Source organism: Rhinoderma darwinii, unplaced genomic scaffold (genome assembly GCF_050947455.1).
Source record: "Rhinoderma darwinii isolate aRhiDar2 unplaced genomic scaffold, aRhiDar2.hap1 Scaffold_689, whole genome shotgun sequence".
Taxonomy (NCBI): domain Eukaryota; kingdom Metazoa; phylum Chordata; class Amphibia; order Anura; family Rhinodermatidae; genus Rhinoderma; species Rhinoderma darwinii.
Genome location: NW_027464248.1, coordinates 96,117 through 111,903, shown reverse-complemented (window position 1 = coordinate 111,903; position 15,787 = coordinate 96,117). Strand labels below are relative to the sequence as shown.

General features: G+C 48.6%; 4 protein-coding genes and 1 pseudogene across 4 annotated transcripts; 1 reads left to right on the top strand and 4 right to left on the bottom strand.

The window, feature by feature from the left end:
- Positions 1-240: 240 nt before the first annotated feature.
- On the bottom strand, positions 241-660 carry LOC142728728 (histone H3). The gene has a single exon (XM_075849113.1). The coding sequence runs from the start codon at positions 649-651 to the stop codon at positions 241-243; it is 411 nt and encodes a 136-aa protein (XP_075705228.1). The 5' UTR covers positions 652-660.
- Positions 661-1,538: 878 nt separating this feature from the next.
- On the bottom strand, positions 1,539-2,248 carry LOC142728736 (histone H1A-like). Its single transcript, XM_075849120.1, has one exon. The coding sequence runs from the start codon at positions 2,222-2,224 to the stop codon at positions 1,559-1,561; it is 666 nt and encodes a 221-aa protein (XP_075705235.1). The 5' UTR covers positions 2,225-2,248; the 3' UTR covers positions 1,539-1,558.
- Positions 2,249-11,077: 8,829 nt separating this feature from the next.
- Positions 11,078-11,458, bottom strand: LOC142728746 (histone H2B 1.1). The gene has a single exon (XM_075849127.1). It carries the CDS (start codon positions 11,456-11,458, stop codon positions 11,078-11,080), a length of 381 nt encoding a protein of 126 aa, XP_075705242.1.
- Positions 11,459-11,777: 319 nt separating this feature from the next.
- Positions 11,778-12,326, top strand: LOC142728732 (histone H2A type 1-like). The gene has a single exon (XM_075849117.1). The coding sequence runs from the start codon at positions 11,778-11,780 to the stop codon at positions 12,324-12,326; it is 549 nt and encodes a 182-aa protein (XP_075705232.1).
- Positions 12,327-14,375: 2,049 nt separating this feature from the next.
- LOC142728740 (histone H4-like) lies at positions 14,376-14,680 on the bottom strand (annotated as a pseudogene).
- Positions 14,681-15,787: the final 1,107 nt, after the last annotated feature.

The window sequence follows — 15,787 nt, the reverse complement described above, 5'->3', positions numbered from 1 at the left end:
GACTGCTGAAAGGGCCGGATAACGTGAGTGCTAGAGACGGGGACTGGTTATAGTGTAAATGGCGCTAATTAAGCACTGAAAGGGTTAATATGGCACCTCCACATATTAATAGCAGAGCACCGAGAAGCCAGCGGGAGAGTCGCGGTAGAATTAACGGAGGAAAAGGATTCAGCTCGTTTGAGGGAGGATTTGGTGGCTCTGAAAAGAGCCTTTGTGTTGTAGTCGGTGCCGGGTTCAGACCTAAGCCCTCTCCCCACGGATCCTGCGGGCCAGTTGAATGTCTTTGGGCATGATGGTGACCCTCTTGGCGTGGATGGCGCACAGGTTGGTATCCTCAAACAGCCCGACTAGATAAGCCTCGCTGGCCTCCTGCAGAGCCATGACTGCTGAGCTCTGGAAGCGCAGATCGGTCTTGAAGTCCTGAGCGATCTCTCGCACCAGGCGCTGGAAGGGCAGCTTACGGATAAGAAGCTCGGTGGACTTCTGGTAGCGGCGGATTTCACGGAGAGCGACTGTGCCCGGGCGGTAACGATGAGGCTTCTTCACTCCGCCGGTAGCGGGAGCGCTCTTCCGTGCAGCTTTAGTAGCCAGCTGCTTGCGGGGCGCTTTCCCGCCGGTGGATTTACGCGCAGTCTGCTTTGTTCTGGCCATAGCTCTACAACAACGTGCACACTTGTAGACTGATACGAGGAGAGGACAGAGCAGAGTATTTATACACTTGAGCGTGTCCTCATTGGTCCATGAAAGGCACACCCCTACATTCTATTGGCTTCTTCATAAAAAAAATATGCGACCGACAAAGCAAATGTGATATTTGCGACCAATCACCGTTCCGAAGAGGCGGACACCGGTTTACATGACGTTCACCCGCAGCTTTTACAGCAGGGGGCGTTAATAAGATCATTTCTCCAGCTCTCTGCGAATTAGTTATCATCAGTAACAGCTCACTGTATTTCCATGTCCGCAGATCACGTACACAGCGTTATATAAGAGACAACTTCCCCATCATCCGCCGCTGCAGTGGTTTTATAGATCACACAAAGGGACAATCCCCCACCCCATCCTTACACAGGACACTGTGCCCCGCATCCAGAGGCAGCATATAAGGGTCACCATCCACCACGTGTAATGAGGAGGGACATTGTGCTCTATTTACACCGGAGAGAGTGTAAACCATCGGCCTCCTTCACGTGGATCCTGTGCTGTAAGCTACAAGTCTATTGCTGCCCCGGTCCTTATTCACACATTACACCTGGTGGACTGTGACCTGATAAACTCTGCCTGGATGTTACACCATAGTGACGGGACGGACACTGTGGAGGTCTGGATACAGCAGCTATGGCGTCCAGCGCAGATGACCAGAAATGACACTTGTCATAAGAGTAACAGGGACATGAAGCTCCTCCGTGCACACGCGATGATGGCGCCTCCTTTATCTCAGGATCGCGCTGCTGTCTGTACCGGAGGAAACAGCGGCCAGTGATCATACAGCTCTGCCGGGGAGAAGGTGGTGGCTCTGAAAAGAGCCTTTGTGGGACAAGTAGCGGGCGGCTCTCGGTTATTTCTTCGTCACGGTCTTCCTGGACTTAGACGCCTTCTTAGCCGGACTCTTGGCAGCTTTCTTAGCCGGACTCTTGGCAGCTTTCTTAGCCGGACTCTTGGCAGCTTTCTTAGCCGGACTCTTGGCAGCTTTGGGCTTGGCCGCCTTCTTTGCTGGGCTCTTTGTTATTTTCTTGGGGGCACGTTTTGGCTTCTTGGGGCTCTTCGCCACCTTGTTGGCAGCGGCAGGCCTCTTGGCCTTTGTCAGGCTCTTGGCCGGAGTCTTCTTCAGGGATTTGGCAGCAGCCGCCGGCTTCTTCTTGACCGCTTTGTCCTTAGTCTCCAGCTGCTTCTTGTTCAGCTTGAAGGAGCCGGAGGCGCCGCTGCCTTTCACCTGGAGCAGGGTTTCCTTGGTCACCAGAGTCTTGAGCGCCATCTTCAGGCGGCTGTTGTTCTTGTCTACATCGTATCCTCCAGCAGCCAGAGCCTTCTTCAGGGCGGCCAGAGACACCCCACTGCGCTCTTTGGAGGCGGACACGGCTTTCACGATGAGCTCGGACACGCTGGGACCGGAGGGTTTTTTGGTTTTCTTGGCGCCCCCTGCTGCAGGTTTTTTCGGCTGCTTCTTGGATTTGGCGGCCGGCTCGGTGAGAGGGACAGCGGCGGCTGGTGCGGTCTCTGCCATCGTATAACACGGGAATCCACTAAAACAATTATTCTGCGAGGGAAAAACTCTGAGAACAGAGATGGGGGCGCCTCTTATATGTACAGCGGCTGCTCGGTGATTGGCTGCGATTCTCCTGAGTGTCTATTGGCTGACACTGATCACATGTCCTTCCTTTCCTCATCTGACAGGAGTGAAGCTCCGCTCTCCCCTTGTGCTTCCCTGCCCGTGATAAGAGCCCTTTACCGACTAGAAGCGGCCGGGGCAGCGGGCTCTCTACGTGACTTCCCCCTCCCTGACATTCTCCCTACTCATTTCTAGCCTTCACTGGCAGAGATGCTGGGAAGGAGCCGGGAGGAGGCCCCGGGATCTCTGCCATAGTCCTGCCGATCTGCACATCGCTGTGATCGGACAAGATAAATGTGTTTGCGGGAGCTCGTTCCCTCTATTCCCGGCACTTGTCACTATCATAGGGTTCTTTACCACAATGTCTAACGTGCGGGAAGCTGATTGTCCGATGCGGGGGCGACCTGGAGCTGCAGAGAGCCCAGAAGGGTAACCCGGCACAGACGCGATGTCGGAGTGTCTTCCGCCTGTCTTACTGTAACTTGGCACAGAGGAGACACCAGAAACTGCTCCACCTGTGTTACAATAACCCAGCACAGAGGAAACACCAGAGTTTGCTCTACCTATGTTACAATAAGTCGTCAGAGGCAGGACACCAGCGTCTGCTCCACCTGTATTACAACTTCCCAGCACATAAAAGGCACAAGTCTGCTCCTCCTTTACTAAACTAACCTGACACAGGCCAGACCCCAAAACCTGCTCCTCCAGCAGCACATTACCCGGACACAGACAGGACACTAGAGACTTCTCCACCTGTATAACTATAACCTAGCACAGAGGAGGGATCAGACACTGCTTGTTCCTCTTGTACTACATTAAGCCGGCAAAAGACAAAACACCGTAGTATTGTCCCTGTCCCCTCATATTACTGCCATTATGTCCCCTGCAGGAGGGTACAGGGACACAATGCCGGTAATATGTCCCTGTTCCCTCATCTTCGAGGCATTATGTCCCTGTTCCCTCATCTTCGAGTCATTATGTCCCTGTTCCCTCATCTACCAGGCATTATGCCCCTGTTCCCTCATATTACAAGCATTATGTCCCTGTTCCTTCATATTACAGGCTTTATGTCCCTGTTCCTTCATATTACCGGCTTTATGTCACTGTTCCCTCATCTACCAGGCATTATGCCCCTGTTCCCTCATATTACAGGCATTATATCCCTGTTCCTTCATATTACAGGCATTATGTCCCTGATCCTTCATATTACATGCTTCATGTCCCTGTTCCTTCATATTACAGGCTTTATGTCCCTGTTCCCTCATATTACAGGCATTATGTCCCTGATCCTTCATGTTACGGGCTTCATGTCCCTGTTCCTTCATATTACCGGCTTTATGCCCCTGTTCCCTCATATTACAGGCATTATGCCATATGTGGGAGGGAAAATGGACATAATGCCGGTAATATGAAAGAACAATGACATAATGCCGGTAATATGAAGCAACAGGGACAAAATGCCTGTAATATGAAGGAACAGGGACATAAAGCCGGTAATATGAAGGAACAGGGATATAATGCCTGTAAGATGAGGAAACAGGGACATGTCCCTGTTCCTTCATATTACCGGCTTTATGTCCCTGTTCCCTCATATTACCAACATTATGTCCCTGTTCCTTCATATTACAGGCATTATGTCATTGTTCTTTCATATTACCGGTATTATGTCCTTGTTCCTTCATATTACAGGCATTATGTCCCTGTTCCCTCATTTGAACCGAAATTATGTGCCTGTTCTTTCATATTATCGGCATTACGTCCCTGTTACTTCGACCGGCATTACGTCCCGGTTTCTTCATATTACCGGCATTATGTCCCTGTTCCTTCATATTATCGGCATTACGTCCCTGTTACTTCGACCGGCATTACGTCCCGGTTTCTTCATATTACCGGCATTACGTCCCGGCTCCTTCATATTATCGGCATTACGTCCCTGTTCCCTCATCTTACCGGCATTATGTCCCTGTTCCCTCATCTTACCGGCATTATGTCCCTGTTCCTTCATCTTACCGACATTACGTCCCTATTCCTTCATATTACCGGCATTATGTCCCTGTTCCTTCATATTATCGACATTACCTCCCTGATCCTTCATATAACAGGCATTACGTCCCTGTTCCTTCATATTACAGGAATTACGTCCCTGTTCCTTCATATTACAGGTATTATGTCCCTGTTCCATCATATTACCGGCATTATGTCCCTGTTCCTTCATATTACAGGCATTATGTCCCTGTTCCTACATATTACAGGCATTATTTCCCTGTTCCTTCATATTACAGGCATTATGTCCCTGTTCCCTCATCTTACAGGCATGATGTCCCTGTTCCTTCATAATAACGGCATTATGTCCCTGTTCCCTCATATTACCGGCATAATGTCCCTGTTCCCTCATATTACTGGCATTATATCCCCTCTAGGAGGGTACTGGGACATAATGCCGGTAATATAACGTCTGTAATATGAGGGAACAGGGACATAAAGCCGGTAATATGAAGGAACAGGGATATAATAACTGTAAGATGAGGAAACAGGGACATGTCCCTGTTCCTTCATATTACCGGCTTTATGTCCCTGTTCCCTCATATTACAGACATTATGTCCCTGTTCCCTCTAATTACCGGCATTACGTCCCTGCTCCTTTATATTACCGGAATTACGTCCCTATTTCTTCAAATTACCGGCATTATGTCCCTGTTCCTTCATATTACCAACATTATGTCCCTGTTCCTTCATATTGCAGGCATTTTGTCCCTGTTCCTTCATATTACCGGCATTATGTCATTGTTCTTTCATATTACCGGTATTATGTCCTTGTTCCTTCATATTACAGGCATTATGTTCCTGTGCCATCATATTACCGGCATTATGTCCCTGTTACTTCATCTTACCGGCATTATGTCCCTGTTCCCTCATCTGAACCGGAATTATGTGCCTGTTCTTTCATCTACCGGCATTATGTCCCTGTTCCTTCATATTATCGGCATTACGTCCCTGTGCCTTCGTATTACCGGCATTACGTCCCGGTTTCTCCATATTACCGGCATTACGTCCCGGCTTCTTCATATTATCGGCATTACGTCCCTGTTCCCTCATCTTACCGGCATTTTGTCCCTGTTCCCTCATATTACCAGCATTATGTCCCTGTTCCTTCATATTACAGCCATTATGTCCCTGTTCCTACATATTACAGCCATTATTTCCCTCTTCCTTCATATTACAGGCTTTATGTCCCTGTTCCTTCATATTACAGCCATTATGTCCCTGTTCCTACATATTACAGCCATTATTTCCCTCTTCCTTCATATTACAGGCTTTATGTCCCTGTTCCCTCATCTACCAGGCATTATGTCCCTGTTCCTTCATCTGAACCGGCATTATGTGCCTGTCCCTTCATCTTACCGGCATTATGTCCCTGTTCCTTCATATTATCGGCATTACGTCCCTGTTCCTTCATATTACCGGCATTACGTCCCTGTTCCCTCATCTTACCGCCATTTTGTCCCTGTTCCCTCATCTTACCGGCAATATGTCCCTGTTCCCTCATCTTACTCGCATTATGTCCCTGTTCCTTCTTATTACTGGCATTATGTCCCTGTTCCCTCATCTGAACCGGCATTATGTGCCTGTTCCTTCATCTTACCGACATTATATCTCTATTCCTTCATATTATCGGTATTACGTCCCTGTTCCTTCATATTACCGGCATTACGTCCCTGTTTCTTCATATTACCGGCATTACGTCCCTGTTCCCTCATCTTACCGGCATTATGTCCTTGTTCCTTCATATTACAGGCATTATGTCCCTGTTCCTTCATCTTACCGGCATTATGTGCCTGTTCCTTCATCTTACCGGCATTATATCTCTATTCCTTCATATTATCGGCATTACGTCCCTGTTCCTTCATATTACCGGTATTATGTCCCTGTTTCTTCAAATTACCGCCATTTTGTCCCTGTTCCCTCATCTTACCGGCATTATGTCCCTGTTCCTTCATCTTACCGACATTATCTCCTTGTACTTTCATATCACCGGCATTATGTCCCTGTTCCCTCAACTTACCGGCATTATGTCCCTGTTCCTTCATATTATCGGCATTACTTCCCTTTTCCTTCATATAACAGGCATTACGTCCCTGTTACTTTATATTACAGGCATTATGTCCCTGTTCCTTCATATTACAGGCATTATATCCCTGTTCCATCATATTACCGGCATTATGTTCTTTGTTCCTTCATATTACAGGCATTTTGTCCCTGTTCCCTCATTTTACAGGCATGTTGACCCTGTTCCTTCATATTACAGTCATTATGTCCCTGTTCCCTCATCTTACAGGCATCATGTCCCTGTTCCCTCATATTACCGGCATTATGTCCCTGTTCCCTCATATTACAGGAATTATGTCCCTGTTCCCTCATCTTACAGGCATCATGTCCTTGTTCCTTCATATTACCGGCATTATGTTCTTGTTCCCTCATCTTAACGGCATTTTGTCCCTATTCACTCATCTTACCGGCATTATGTCCGTGTTCCTTCCTTTTACCGGCATTACGTCCCTGTTCCTTCATCTTACCGGCATTATGTCCCTGTTCCTACTTATTACCGCATTATGTCCCTGTTCCCTCCTATTACCGCATTATGTCCCTATTCTATTACAGCGTGTAGAAGAAACCAGAGACTGCTCCTCCAATAACGAGGCAATTACAATAACGACTAAACACACTAGAGTTTGCGGCTACAATAACCGTGCACCAAAAAAAGAAACAACAAAGTTTGTAATACAATAACCCGGAACAGACTAGCAACTATAGTCTGCTCCATCTGTAATACAATAACCCGGAACAGACTAGCAACTCTAGTCTGCTCCACCTGTAATACAATATCCCGGCACAGACAAGAAGCTATAGTCTGCTTCACCTGTAATACAATAACACGGAACAGACTAGCAACTATAGTCTACTTCACCTGCAATGCAATAACCCGGCACAGACAAGAAGCTATAGTCTACTCCACCTGTTTTATAATAATACGGAAAAGACAAGCAACTATAGTTTGATTCACATGTAATACAATAACCCCGCACAGAATAGACACCAGAGTCTACTTCACCTGTATAAATAAAACCCAGCACATACGTATTGATGTATTACAGATGGAACAGATTCTAGTGTACTGTAACAGACAAGACATTAGAGTACGCTCCACATGTATTAGAAGATCCCAAGTCCCAGCACATACAGTACAGGACAGGGACAGCCGGAATCAGAGAGACGGTCAGGAGACAGGGACAGCCGAGTGCAGAGAGACGGTCAGGAGCCAGGGACAGCCAAGTATAGAGAGATGGTCAGGAGTCAGGGAAAGCCGAGTATAGAGAGACGATCAGGAGTCCGGGACAGCCGAGTGCAGAGAGACGGTCAGGAGCCAGGGACAGCCAAGTATAGAGAGATGGTCAGGAGTCAGGGACAGCCGAGTATAGAGAGACTGTTAGGAGTCAGGGAAAGCCGAGTATAGAGAGACGATCAGGAGCCAGGGACAGTCGAGTGCAGAGAGACCGTCAGGAGCCAGGGACAGCCGAGTGCAGAGAGACGGTCACCAGAGAGGGACAGCCGGAAACAGAGAGACGGTCAGAAGCCAGGGCAGCCGATTGCAGAGAGACGGTCAGGAGCCAGGGACAGCCAAGTATAGAGAGGTGGTCAGGAGTCAGGGACAGCCGAGTATAGAGAGATGGTCAGGAGCCTGGGACAGCCAAGTGCAGAGAGACCGTCAGGAGCCAGGGACAGCCGAGTGCAGAGAGACCGTCAGGAGCCAGGGATAGCCGAGTGCAGAGAGACGGACATGAGTCAGGGACAGCCGATTGCCAAGAGGCGGTCAGGAGACAGGGACACGGCATAATGTCCCTGTTCCCTCATATTACCGGCATTATGTCCCTGTTCCCTCATCTTACAGGCATTATGTCCTTGTTCCTTCATATTGCAGGCATTATATCCGTGTCCCTTCATCTTACCGGCATAATGTCCCTGTTCCTTCATCTTACAGGCATTACGTCCCTGTTCCTTCAAATTACCGGCATTACGTCTCTGTTCCTTCATATTACAGGCATTATGTCCCTGTTCCCTCACCTTACAGGCATTATGTCCCTGTTCCTTCATCTTACAGGCATTATGTCCCTGTTCCTTTATATTACAGGCATTTTGTACCTGTTCCTTCTTATTACCGGCATTATGTCCCTGTTCCTTCTTATTACAGGCAGTGATCTTCTACTTCTATATACACGGGGGTAGGGGCTTCAGTATCACGTCGGTATTCCAGTGAGGAGCCGGATATGTGGACTGCAGTGTGTCCCCTAATAGCGTCCTAGAAGCAGCTGACTGAATTGGGTCTTAGACCAGGGAATGTTAATCTGAAGGGAAAGAGGATCACTCGCGAGCAAGTATAGCAGTAAGGTACTCAGGCAGGAAAACACATCCTCGTAGCGGCGCCGTCGGACGCCGTTTGTGCCGATGCCTGCACGTACAGGAGTGGCAGAAACTCACCGCTGAATATCCGCTCAGTTGCTCATAGCGCTGTATAAGCGCACGAGCAGTGGATCAAACAGCTGACTTGCGGTGTTGCTTCTTCGGCGTCCAGCTTGCTGCTGGGCAACGTGCTTTCCGCAATCCTTGGAGAGAGGGCCAGTGTTTTCTTAGCTGCTGTCACTGCTACTAATGTTACGAGATTCTTACAACAAACAATAAATCTGTTACTGGGACCAACTTTGACACAAGTATCGGCCCGTATCTCATTCTGCCGGACGGCTGGGATTAATAAGGCTGCTGGCAATAAATCTGTTAACCTCTGATACTAATAATGAATCTGTCTGCTGTCCCTATATAGGACTCACTTTATTACAGTAACGCGTGCAGCTTCTTGCAGAGCAACATTTAGTGAGACGAATTCAATGAATGAAAAAGGAGAAAACTGTTGGAGGGGCCGTGTTTTCCAAGCTGCTCTCATTGCTACAAATGTTACGAGATTTTCAAAACAAACTAGCAATTTGTAGCACCAAGTTCCACATAAGTATGGACTTGCATTGTGTTGTATGTCACTTTGCCAGACTGCTGGTATAATCGAGCTGCTGGCAATACAATGACAGGAAACAGAATGCACCTATTTCTACTTCGTACTAACACTGTGCGTTGTCTATACTTAGGACTCACCTCATCCCACTAACGCATGAAGTTGCTGCAGAGTAACATTTACTGAGACGCATTCGAAGAATCCAGTGAGACTGGAAGATATAATTTAAGATACTATGTAGTCGGGGGCGAGTTGTAGATCATGAACACGAATCACTGGAGTAGTCGTACTATTAATGTGTCCTGTACAGTATAGTTAGTGCACCAATGAGGACAGCGCCACCATCTGCACGAGGCAGTAGTGAATGTGTAGGTCATGAGTAACGCAGTTCTACACCCACCCACCCTACGGCTTCCTCTTCAATGTTTATCCCCGCGGTATATGAATTCATATGGGTAGATCTCTGTACAAGCAGAGCCACTTATCTGGCGCAGAACGTTTACATATCGGAGATCAGCGGTGAGAGCTCTGTTCTAAGGACCATGTGGGCGGCTCTTAAAAGAGCCTTTGTGGTTAAATGTGGATAAGCGGCGCTCACTTGCTCTTGGCGCTTTTGCTGCTCTCGGTCTTCTTGGGCAACAGAACGGCCTGGATGTTGGGCAGGACGCCTCCCTGAGCGATGGTCACACCACCCTGTTATGTCCCTGTTCCCTCATATTACCGTCATTATGTCCCTGCTCCCTCATATTACAGGCATTATGTCCTATGTAGGAGGGAACAGGGACATAATGTCGGTAATATGTCCGTTCCCTCATATTACAGTCATTATGTCCCTGCTCCCTCCTATTACCGCATTATGTCTTTGTTCTATTACAGCGTGTAGAAGTCACCAGAGACTGCTCCTCCAATAACCAGGCATATACACCAGAGTCTGCTCCACCTGTATTAAAAGAAGCCCTCACAGACAAGAAACAGAGGCTGTTCCACCTGTATTACAATAACGACTAAACACACTAGAGTTTGCGGCTACAATAACCTTGCACCAAAAAAACAAACGGGTATTGTAACACGGGTGGAGCAGACTTTGTTGTTTTGTGCAAGATTATTGTAACAGCAAAGTCTGTATTACAATACCCGGCATAGAGGAGACACCAGAGTCTGCTCCACTTGTATTACAATACCCGGCACAGACGAGACACCAGAGTCTGCTCCACTTGTATTACAATACCCGGCACAGAGGAGACACCAGAGTCTGCTCCGCCTGTATTACAATAACCACCCTTTATCCAGTCCTCGCCAGTGTGATTGCTTGTTCTCTATCGTCGACAAGCAGTTTCCCTGGCATCTATGTTATAAATCGGACTACTACCCTCATCATTGTTATTTACAGATGTCCCATGCTTCCTTCCGTCTCCTAATGTACAATGCTCCGTTTCTTCTGGACAGTGTGATATTATGACGGGTCATCTGCCCGCAGGATCCGTGTCCCGGCTTCCTCACACGCGGCAATGTCCCTCCCTGTCCGGCAGCCACATAATGTATGAAGCAGCATCTGCACCGACACGAGAGCGGCCGCACATAGAACAGGGGGACTAGCGGGAGGCCAGACAATAGCAGGCACAGCTCTGTTGTAGACAAGGTGGGTGGCTCTTAGAAGAGCCTTTGTGTTCTTACTGCAGGGACGGGGCACATTACTTGGCGCTGGTGTACTTGGTGACGGCTTTGGTGCCCTCGGACACGGCGTGCTTGGCCAGCTCTCCAGGCAGCAGCAGGCGCACGGCAGTCTGGATCTCCCGGGAGGTGATGGTGGAGCGCTTATTGTAGTGAGCCAGGCGGGAGGCTTCCCCTGCGATGCGCTCGAAGATGTCATTGACGAAGGAGTTCATGATGCCCATAGCCTTGGACGAGATGCCGGTGTCAGGGTGGACCTGCTTGAGCACCTTGTACACGTAAATGGCGTAGCTCTCCTTCCTGCTCTTTCTCCGCTTCTTGCCGTCCTTCTTCTGTGTCTTGGTCACGGCTTTCTTGGAGCCCTTCTTGGGCGCCGGGGCAGACTTGGCGGGCTCAGGCATGATAACACACTGCGATCTGCTCACAACTGAAATAATGGAATGCTTTACCGTCCCACCGCTGCTGTATTTATACACGGGCTATGCAAATGAGCAACGCTGCCTGACCGCTGTTCTACTGGAAGAGCAAGTCATGTGACATATGGAATCGTGATAAGCCACTCCCAGTGCAGCTAATTGGTGGTTTCCACGAGTCTGTTCTCTGTTGGTGGCTTTAAATCTCTCCAATCCCAGGAGCTGGTGAGCGGTGCAGTAGCTTATAAAAGGCAGCAGAAAGGGGGTGATTGTTAAGATACGAATAGGACATTTCCCTGCTTTAGCGATGTCTGGACGTGGTAAACAGGGAGGCAAAGTGCGGGCTAAAGCCAAGACTCGCTCATCCCGGGCAGGACTTCAGTTTCCTGTCGGTCGTGTGCACAGACTTCTCCGCAAGGGCAACTACGCTCAGAGGGTGGGCGCCGGCGCTCCGGTTTACATGGCCGCTGTGCTTGAATATTTGACCGCTGAGATCCTGGAACTGGCCGGAAATGCAGCCCGGGACAACAAGAAGACCCGAATCATCCCCCGTCACCTGCAGCTGGCCGTGCGCAATGACGAGGAGCTCAACAAGCTGCTGGGTGGTGTGACCATCGCTCAGGGAGGCGTCCTGCCCAACATCCAGGCCGTTCTCCTGCCCAAGAAGACCGAGAGCAGCAGTGATTCATGTTCACGATCTGCAACCCGCCTCCGACTACATAATATCTTAAATTCTATCTTCCAGTCTCAAGAGCTTTGTCACAGTTGGGTCCTCCTGGAGTATAACCACCATCATCCCAGGTGTTTAGAGGAAGATGCCATCCCCGCGTCATGTACGGATAAGAGCAGTTCCTAAACTACAAAAGTCCTACGAGGGGTCTGCGGCAATGCTTTATATACACAGGAGACGCTATTCGGGTAACAAACCATTCCTCTCAAGGACTCTTAGCTTCTAATTCTGCCCTGGTGTACACCACCAACTAAATGTGAACAAATGAAAAAGAGAGGGGAAGAGAAGGGCAAGAAGCGCACGGATCAAAGGATCTCTCGAATTAAGAAAAAATATCGATCAATAAAACAACGAGCTTAGAGGTATATTCTACCTAACAGGGAAGGGGAGAACGGTCCCTAAGTAGAGAACACCCCATTTAATGAACAAAGCCCATTCAGCATTGTGACTTATCGTAGATGAAGGGGAATAAAAGGGAAAGGTACATAAATCAAATATCAAAAGTGGGGGCATAAAGGGGACAAACTGGGCTGTAATGTTCGTCTCCCTCAAGTACCGCACTATTGGAGCTCTGATATTAGATGTTACTTCTGAATAGAGCTGCATCAAGTTGTCCTTTTCATTCTCTGAATGCGTCTCAGTAAATGTTACTCTGCAGCAACTTCATGCGTTAGTGGGATGAGGTGAGTCCTAAGTATAGACAACGCACAGTGTTAGTACGAAGTAGAAATAGGTGCATTCTGTTTCCTGTCATTGTATTGCCAGCAGCTCGATTATACCAGCAGTCTGGCAAAGTGACATACAAGACAATGCAAGTCCATACTTATGTGGAACTTGGTGCTACAAATTGCTAGTTTGTTTTGAAAATCTCGTAACATTTGTAGCAATGAGAGCAGCTTGGAAAACACGGCCCCTCCAACATTGGGTTTTACTCTTGTAAAATGCCGTATCAGCTGCATCAGTTTTCTCCTTTTTCATTCATTGAATGCGTCTCACTAAATGTTGCTCTGCAAGAAACTGCACGCGTTACTGTAATAAAGTGAGTCCTATATCGGGACAGCAGACAGATTCATTATTAGTACTAGAGGTTAACAGATTTATTGCCAGCAGCCTTATTAATCCCAGCCGTCCGGCAGAATGAGATACGGGCCGAGCCGATACTTGTGTCAAAGTTGGTCCCAGTAACAGATTTATTGTTTGTTATAAGAATCTGGTGACATTAGTAGCAGTGACAGCAGCTAAGAAAACACTGGCCCTCTCTCCAAGGATTGCGGAAAGCACGTTGCCCAGCAGCAAGCTGGACGCCGAGGCAGCAACACCGCAAGTCCGCTGTTTGATCCACTGCTCGGGCGCTTAGGCTATGTTCACACGGAGTATTTTGGGGGAGGAATATCTGCCTCAAAGCTCCAAACGGAATTTTGAGGCAGATATTCCTCCCCCAAAATACTCCGTGTGAATAGCAATGATCGCGCCGTTTTTCGCCCGCGGCCATTGAGCGCCGCGGGCAGAAAACACGCTTTCTCCTGCCTCCCATTGAAGTCAATGGGAGGTCGGAGGCGGAAGCGCCCGAAGATAGGGCATGTCGCTTCTTTTTCCCGCGAGGCAGTTTTACTGCTCGCGGGAAAAAGACGCCGACGCCTCCCATTGAAATCAATGGGAGGCGTTCTCGGGCCGTTTCTGCCGAGTTTTGCGACGCGGTTTCCGCGTCAAAAAACTCGGCAAAAGACCCCGTGTGAACATAGCCGTGAGCGCTATGAGCAACTGAGCGGATATTCAGCGGTGAGTTTCTGCCACTCCTGTACGTGCAGGCATCGGCACAAACGGCGTCCGACGGCGCCGCTACGAGGATGTGTTTTCCTGCCTGAATACCTTACTGCTATACTTGCTGGCGAGTGATCCTCTTTCCCTTCAGATTAACATTCCCTGGTCTAAGACCCAATTCAGTCAGCTGCTTCTAGGACGCTATTAGGGGACACACTGCAGTCCACATATCCGGCTCCTCACTGGAAGACGGACGTGATACTGAAGCCCCTACCCCCGTGTATATAGAAGTAGAAGGTCACTGCTCAGATACACGAGCGGTCACCAGCAGACATCATAGCTGATCTATAGAGGATGTGGCGGCTCTGAGAAGAGCCTTTGTGTTGTGTAAGATGGAGCTGAGCAGGAGCGGAATTAACCTCCGAAGCCGTAGAGTGTGCGGCCCTGGCGTTTGAGCGCGTACACCACGTCCATAGCGGTGGCGGTCTTCCTCTTAGCGTGCTCGGTGTAGGTGACGGCGTCACGGATGACGTTCTCCAGGAAAACCTTCAGGACGCCGCGAGTCTCTTCATAGATGAGACCGGAGATGCGTTTGACGCCTCCCCTGCGAGCTAGACGGCAGGCTTGGTGATGCCCTGGATGTTATCACGGAGCACCTTCCTATGCCGCTTAGCACCGCCCTTTCCGAGTCCTTTTCCTCCTTTACCACGACCAGACATCCTGTAAGTTGGAGCTGAAGAAAAATATTGTACCGAGAACGGCGGGGCGCGTCTTTATATAGACCTTGGGTGGACCAGAGAGAGAACTGTTATTCATGTCACTTCCGGGGCGTTTCTCTCAGCTAATTTACATTACAAATCCCTCCCCCTCCCGTTGAGTGGCTTAACTCAGATTTTGAATTGCAAGCTCATTTTACAATACCGGCCGCACTTTTCCCGCTTCTACTTGTACTTTCATATTACCGGCATTATGTCCCTGTTCCTTCATATTACCGGCATTACGTCCCTGCTCCTTCATATTATCGGCATTACGTCCCTGTTTCTTCATATTACCTGTATTACGTCCCTGTTTCTTCAAATTACCGAAATTACGTCCCTAATCCTTCATATAACCGGCATTATGCCCCTGTTCCCTCATCTGAACCGGCATTATGTGCCTGATCCGTCATCTTACCGGCATTACGTCACTGTTCCTTCATATTACCGGCATTACGTCCCTGTTCCTTCATATTAACGGAATTATGTCCCTGTTCCCTCATCTTACCGGCATTTTGTCCCTGTTCCCTCATCTTACCGGCATTATGTCCCTGTTCCTTCATCTTACCGGCATTACGTCCCTGTTCCTCCATATTACCGGAATTACGTCCCTATTCCTTCATATTACCGGCATTACGTCCCTGTTCCTTCATATTAACGGCATTACGTCCCTGTTCCTTCATATTACCGGCATAAGGTCCCTGTTTCTTAATATTATCGGCATTACGTCCCTGTTTCTTCATATTACCGGCATTATGTCCCTGTTTCTTCATATTACAGGCATTATGTCCCTGTCCCCTCATCTTACCGGCATTATTTCCCTGTTCCTTCATATTACCGGCATAAGGTCCCTGTTTCTTAATATTATCGGCATTACGTCCCTGTTCCTTCATATTAACGGAATTATGTCCCTGTTCCCTCATCTTACCGGCATTTTGTCCCTGTTCCCTCATCTTATCGGCATTATGTCCCTGTTCCTTCATCTTACGGCATTACGTCCCTGTTCCTCCATATTACCGGAATTACGTCCCTATTCCTTCATATTACCGGCATTACGTCCCTGTTCCTTCA

Coding starts and splice junctions, on each gene's coding strand:
- LOC142728728 (XM_075849113.1), bottom strand. CDS start 651: ATGGCCAGAACAAAGCAGACTGCGCGTAAATCCACCGGCGGGAAAGCG.
- LOC142728736 (XM_075849120.1), bottom strand. CDS start 2,224: ATGGCAGAGACCGCACCAGCCGCCGCTGTCCCTCTCACCGAGCCGGCC.
- LOC142728746 (XM_075849127.1), bottom strand. CDS start 11,458: ATGCCTGAGCCCGCCAAGTCTGCCCCGGCGCCCAAGAAGGGCTCCAAG.
- LOC142728732 (XM_075849117.1), top strand. CDS start 11,778: ATGTCTGGACGTGGTAAACAGGGAGGCAAAGTGCGGGCTAAAGCCAAG.